General features: G+C 42.3%; 1 protein-coding gene across 1 annotated transcript; it reads left to right on the top strand.

Annotated features, from left to right (window-relative positions):
- The first annotated feature begins 674 nt into the window (after window positions 1–674).
- On the top strand, window positions 675–6457 carry SPCS3 (signal peptidase complex subunit 3). Its single transcript, XM_070460117.1, has 5 exons — window positions 675–949; window positions 2299–2374; window positions 4440–4514; window positions 5109–5224; window positions 6139–6457. Exons 1-5 carry the CDS (start codon window positions 807–809, stop codon window positions 6269–6271), a joined length of 543 nt encoding a protein of 180 aa, XP_070316218.1. The 5' UTR covers window positions 675–806; the 3' UTR covers window positions 6272–6457.
- Window positions 6458–6813: the final 356 nt, after the last annotated feature.

Here is a 6813-nt window from a genome sequence, read left to right as displayed (position 1 = left end):
ACGCAAAGGTGTCGGCAGTTTATTTAAGTTTATTGGCAGTCTGAACCCTACGGTCTCTCAGGGCCATTATGTATTGATGGCTTGCTAAATTTACACTATAAATTTATATATTTTATAAAATTTTATTTTATATATTTTTAAAAATTTAAACTATCCTTTATGTGGCATAGCAATTCCACAGCGTTCACCTTCTTTGATCCTGAGAGCCCAGTGAGGTCATCCTTTCAGTTATCCGATACATTTTGTACCCCACGCCCTCCCCAAAAGCTGATGTTCTAACTTTAATCAGGCTTGACAAAAGGGAAGACTGGGCGCTTTGTAAAGTGCGCTGCTCTCAAAGGGTGACCCGTCGGGACACGCACCAAACGATCTTGCCCCGCTGGTTTTAAACGCAAAATAACGGAACCTAAGTACCCAGGAAGCCCACACAAGCTGACGGAGAGGCGGAGAAAGGATGCTGGGCATGGAGTCTCCGGCCGGGCTAGGGGACGTAACACCAAGTGGGCGGACCTTTTCGGCGAAACCCCGCCCCTCCTCGTCGCTGATTGGCGGCGGGACAGGGGGCGGCCCGCGCGCGGCTCAGTCTCTCGGGCTCCGCGCGCGCCCCGCCCGCCGGTGGGTGTGTCCGGGCAGCGGGGGCGCGCGCGCTCGGTCGCGTCCGGGACCGGAAAGGAGGCGGGGCCGCGACGGCGCGCGTTCCCAGGACGCGCGGCGCAGGCGGCGCGGATCGTCGGGAGCCGGTCCGCTGCCGGAACGGGGTCCCGGCTGTGCCTGTGCAGCGGTGCGCTCTCGGGGCGTCAGCCGAGATGAACACGGTGCTGTCACGGGCGAACTCGCTGTTCGCCTTCTCGCTGAGCGTGATGGCGGCGCTCACGTTCGGCTGCTTCATTACCACCGCCTTCAAAGACAGGAGCGTCCCGGTGCGGCTGCACGTCTCGCGGATCATGCTGTGAGTGCGGCCGACGCCGGGGGGGCGGGGATGGGCGGTGAGGGCGTCGGGGGGACGGCTGGGCGCGGGGCCCCCTCACGAGCAGCCGGCGCCCCTGGGCGGGCGGGGCGCCACCCTGCGCCGCGCCTTCGCGGGCTCGCTCTTCAGTTTTCCTGTGGAGCGTTGCTCGGGTCGGCGTCCGCGCTTCCTTCCGGTTCCTCACTTCCGCGCCCGCGCGCAGCCAACGAGGGAGCCCCACGACAGCGCGGCGCGCCCCCCCCCCCCCGTACCCCCCACCGGCGCGGGGTCCGCGCCGCCGGCTCCGACTCCTTACCTCCCGGGGATCTGCCTGCTCCTCCAGCTGCCGAAGGTGCCTGCCGACTGGGCCGGAGGGGTGAAGATGCCTGGGGAGGATGCGACACCCCGGCGCTTCGCGACGGCATGCTTTGAATTTAAAAATTTTTGAAGGTCCAAGCCGCTTGAATACATTCTGCGAACATGTCCCCAAGTAGAATTTAAAATGACATGGTCCTTCCACTAATGCCCATTAAAAAAAATTTAATGCTGAGATTTATTCTCCGGGACTTGCTTCTTCAATCCGTAGGAAATTTTTTTTTTTTTTTTTAATTCCTTCCTGGTTCACCTGTTGTTATTCTCTGTGCCATTTTTCAACAAGTGCCCCCTCGTCTTCAACCTTCGTTTTATTAAGTTGGAAATGCGGACCAGCTGGTCATCTGATAGCTATCCCCCCACTATTTTTTTTTTCCCCTGCCTATGTTGATGTTTTGTAGCAACTGCTTTTTTTACACGCAGATAGACCCTGGCTGGAACTCCTGAGTCTGTCTGCTCTGGGAGAGTAGAAAAGCGTGGCTCATCGTAAATCCTGAACTGTTAGCTCCTTTGTATCTGGTCCTTCTTTCCTTGGTCTTCATTTGCTTTTGTCTGAAGTGGAAGTAACACCCAACCCATAGGCATGTTGTGAGCATTGAGATGATGGTCAAAAATACATAGTGGACCTGACAGAAACACATAGTAAACGCTCAAAAATAGCAGTTGTTCATTTTGTCTTGGTTTTCTTATAGTCTTCTGTAATTTCTTCTTCCCCTTCTTCCAGATCACTTGACCTAAAGTATTTCACATTCTTTGAGCACTGTTTATCTCCCTCTGGGTTTTGTTAGGGATTCTTTTAAGTTAAATGGAAATAGCTGAAGACCTGCTTTAATAGTGAATTTGTTTGTTGATACACAGGTTTCTCTGATTTTTGCTTGTTTGTGGAGTGCAGCTAGACTTTCACTTACATAGGAATTTTGTGAATTTTGTATGCCGTTAAGTTTGAAGGATGGTGAAACTGAACTGTTTTTTGCTTCTAGAAAAAATGTAGAAGACTTCACTGGACCTAGAGAAAGAAGTGATCTGGGATTCATTACGTTTGATATAACTGCTGATATCCTTTTGAAAAAATAGTTCATTGCTTGTATAATGATACACATATTGTTCAGTCACTTGGGGGGCAATAAGTACGTTTATCCACTGTTATCAATCAAACCTTGGAAATTTCTGTGCTTGTGTTTTCATCAGTATAATCGTGTTATTGTCCCCTCATTCATACCTTGAGAAAACTTATTTATAGATTCATGAGTTAAATCTAAAGCTACAAGAGTTTGAGTCTGGATTTCAGAAAGAAAATAAAATTAGATTATTTAGCTTAAAGGAGGAAGAATGTTACCAGTACTCAGCCTACCTAGATGCAGTGTTTCATGTACAATCCCAAAGAATATGTCCGTATTTTATGATAGCAGAGAAGCATATGTTAAAAGTGAATTGCATGTGCTGTGGTTCAGAAGGTCATTAATAGATGATCATTGGTAAAAATGCTAGCATTCTGCCGTATAGTTCTTTTATAAGTACTTATATAGTAAGAGCAATCTTAACAATGAAAACAATTACTTAAAATGGAGGTGATTTCAGTATTTTCTCTTTATTTTGAATTTCCACCTTTTAACTTCTTTTTGGCCAGTTTAATCTTCTTTTAGGGGCTTAGATTACTATTTTGGCAATGCTCTTCCCAGCCACTTCTAGGATCTCACCTGCCTTTTTAGGACCCCAGGATTAAAATTGAATATGGAGATTGAACCGTCTGTACTTGTCTAAAGCAGCTGTCTGAACAGTGGAAGCAGATTGTGTACCTGGGAAGTTGGCCTGACATTCCCCTTTACTACCCTGGAATTACTTTTCATTTCATTTTTAAAAAATAAATTATGGGGTTTAGAAGTAGACTAGTAATTAATTCTGTAGGCACTTTTTTTTTTTTAAAGGGAATGGAATACACCATCAGAAAAGTCCTGTGGCACACTTCTGCTATTAAGTCTTCATGTCTTTTTTTTTTTTTTTAAATCTAAGCTAGTGAGGGAGCTTGGATCTAGTGTAAAAGTAGGAATTTTGTGTTTTGGGCAATTACAGTGGAACTTCCTGGTATTTCAACTGTTATATATTCCTAGTTTCATCATTTGTAGTTTAGATTATCTTAACATGGCTGCTAAAAGTTGAAATTGTACCTGCCCATATAAAGAGATATCCAAGACTTCAATTCTAAAATAGTGATTCTTAGTGGATACCCAAGAGAGGAATGTCGTGAACCTGTACCTCTTAGCATGTAAATGGATATAATGAAATGACTTAATTAATATATGATGCTTAATGAAATCCAGATGTTAACTCAGTTCATTTCTTAGTGCCACTGTGCTTAGTCGCTCAGTCGTGTCCTGCTCTTTGTGACCCCTTGGACTATAGCCCAGCAGGCTCCTCTGTCCATGGGCTTCTCCAGGCAAGAATCCTGGAGCGGGTTGCCACGCCTCCTCCAGGGGCCCTTCCCAGCCTGGGTCTCAGTGCCCCTGTGTTGTAATTAACCCTGGTGAGGTTTTTCACTCTTGTAAACCAAATTGGTATTCATACCCTTACTTTATAAAGCACGTCATGGGACATTTTGATCTCTCCTGGCATGTGTCCATAAGCAACATGTACAGTTTACTGTACTTGGTTTAATTGATCCTGTTCTTTTTTGCACAACATGAAGTTGTCTTGTGGTCGTTGGTTATACTCAGAACTCCAGTGGAGTCATGTATGTTTAAGATACTAGGTCCGTCCCCCCAAAAAAAAAAGATACTAGGTCCGCTTTCTTTTAGACTTACTGGGTTGATTTTCCAGAAAACTAAATTTTTATTTCATGGTTAATTTCTTATTAATTGAAGTATCTCAGGTAGTAATGCTTAGAGGAGCAGGGAAGGATGCTCTTAATCTCACTGATATTTTTTGACTTTGAAATGAGCTAGATTTTACACTATATTATCTTTCATATGTTTTTATTAGTGCACCAGTATGTTTCTGGGCCACCTCTTTTTTATTTTAATTTTAGTATCAGTATTGCTATGAATTATCAATTTAAGAATAACTGAAATCTTTTTTAAAGTTGTATGCTGCTTTAGGATTTATATATTCCTTAATTTATTTACATCTAGAAAATATATTTGATTGGAATGTTAAGCAGTTGTTTCTTTACTTATCAGCTGAATATTCAACAAAAAATAATGTAAGTACATGCGTGGAAGTATTTCTGTAGATATTTAAAACCTCATTCTTTAGGAAAGAATATAAATTTTATATATTTGAAATATCCGACCTGGAGTAATTTAGTAAAAATCGCAAGCCCACGGAGAAGGTGACTCTACTAAGAAAATTCTTTTGTAGCTTCTGTCCTTTTTACAGATGTGTTTTTTCTCCATTTCATGTCCTTAATTTCCCAAACTTGTTTGTGATCTGTCAAAGCAGTGACTTGAAAGGATTGTCTGACTCCTAGGATTTTACCATAGTGAAATTTCTGTTTCTCCGAGGGCCTCGCTCTGAAGAGCACATAAGTCTAAAACCTTGCATTGAGCTTTAAGGGCTCTAAATAATATGGCTGTCTTAGCAAAAGAGGTGATTTCCCTTAGGGAAGTGTCTTTTGTCCAGGAGAAGTTGGACTCCTGTGTCTATCCACTTGTATCATTTTGTCTGCTTTAAGATTTTAACAGTTCCCTCAAAGTTAGATTCATTCATATAAATAAGACTTTATTTACCAATACATTTGAAGTGACCAGATGTTAATTTCTATTGAATTATCTAATTAATTTTTATTTTAATGCAGGCTCTGAACCAGGTTGTCCTTTGGGACAAGATTGTTCTGAGAGGTGATAATCCGAAGCTGCTGTTAAAAGATATGAAAACAAAGTATTTTTTCTTTGACGACGGAAATGGTCTCAAGTAAGCAACTCTTTGTCATTTTTTACATGCGATGCTACGTGAAGGGGAGAGAAAAATGTGATGTGTTTTTAAAGAAAAATATTGCAGGCTAAAAAGAAAAGTTGAGAGAGAAGAAAAGTATTCACATAGCTCTGAACTGAAAGATTGAGTAGAAACAGTGCTGTCCAACCTGAATCTTAAGTGCTCGGTTCTCTTGCCTTCTGAGAGCTTAAGTCAGACTAGGAGGGCTTGGGGCCTCTGCTCTCAGGAGCACAGGGTCCTGGGCTGCTGACCCTGGGGTGGGACTGTTATCCCCAGAGGGCTCGTGTCAGAGGAAGCAGCCTGTTGGTCCAGGATTTGATACTGAGGTTCCTGGTTTTGGTTCACTTAACCTCTCTGAACCTCAGCTTCTTTTTGTAGAAAATGAAGGAATTTGAATGAATGATCTTTTGGGTCCGCTTTGGCTCTCATCTCTGGGGGTCAGCTTTGGAAAAGATTTTAGGGAAGAGCTATCTTAACCAAATTTGTTTATGCAGATGAAAATTTTACAGCATTGAGAGATTTTGATCAATTCAGGTTTGCCCATGTAGATAATGATAGAATTAAGTTTCAAATCATTTCCCCTTGGTTTTTAGCTCAAATGTGTTTATGTTCCCTGTGTTTTACACATTTAAGCATTTTGGTTGATGGCTTGCCTAACTGTGACTCTGAAGTAACTTTAGGTGGGTCGTTACGGGAAGCCTACAGTGAGAATGCTGGGGTTTTCCAGAGTTGTCTGAGATTTCAAAAGACTTGAGAAAATGTGTCTGTAGATTAGAATTCCACTTAGAGCTGGTTAAAACATAATGTATCTGACACCTCAGTGCTTGAATTACGACATTTTTATTGAACTGCAAATGTTTCTGCTGACGTCTGTTTATGATGTCTCGTTACAGGGGAAATAGGAATGTCACTTTAACCCTGTCCTGGAATGTCGTACCAAATGCTGGAATTCTACCTCTCGTGACAGGATCAGGACACGTGTCCGTCCCATTTCCAGATACATATGAAATAACGAAGAGTTATTAAATTATTCTGAATTTGAAACAACATATTTTTATACCTAATGAATTGTATCTTGTTTCTCTCTTCTTGCATCTTCATTTGTTTTGGGTTAATTTTTTTTTTTGGTGTAAGAATGAACATCAGAAGGCATATTTGAAGGGAAAGACTAATGTACTACCTAATTTTCCAAATAAAAACAAACAAAGGCCACCAGAGTGGAGTATTATAAGAGTAAGACAGCCGCATCAGAAGAGTCTGTGAAGTACTTGTATTTGAAGTCGTTGCTGTAGTTCCATTATTCTGGATGGAATATGAGTGATCATGAAGGATAGTCAATACTTTCAGGTGCCTGTGGAGTTGGGAGAATTCTATTTAAGCCTTGCATTCATGCAGGCTTACATTGGATGTGATTTAGAAGCAGATATTTTCTTTTATCTCTTTTAGTGTATGTTTCAATACTGGAAAAATTAATACACTTAGTAGTGAGAAGCCTGGTTTACAAAACAGCCAAACATGGAATTTTATTCCATTTGTCTTAGGAATGCCCAAATGCTTGTTTTTCTGAC

The sequence above is a fragment of the Odocoileus virginianus genome, chromosome 32, assembly GCF_023699985.2.
Source record: "Odocoileus virginianus isolate 20LAN1187 ecotype Illinois chromosome 32, Ovbor_1.2, whole genome shotgun sequence".
Lineage (NCBI taxonomy): Eukaryota > Metazoa > Chordata > Mammalia > Artiodactyla > Cervidae > Odocoileus > Odocoileus virginianus.
This window is presented reverse-complemented; position numbering and strand designations above follow the sequence as displayed.

Coding starts and splice junctions, on each gene's coding strand:
- SPCS3 (XM_070460117.1), top strand. CDS start 807: ATGAACACGGTGCTGTCACGGGCGAACTCGCTGTTCGCCTTCTCGCTG. Junction 950..2,298: donor CACGTCTCGCGGATCATGCT/GTGAGTGCGGCC, acceptor TTTTGCTTCTAG/AAAAAATGTAGAAGACTTCA. Junction 5,225..6,138: donor GACGACGGAAATGGTCTCAA/GTAAGCAACTCT, acceptor GTCTCGTTACAG/GGGAAATAGGAATGTCACTT.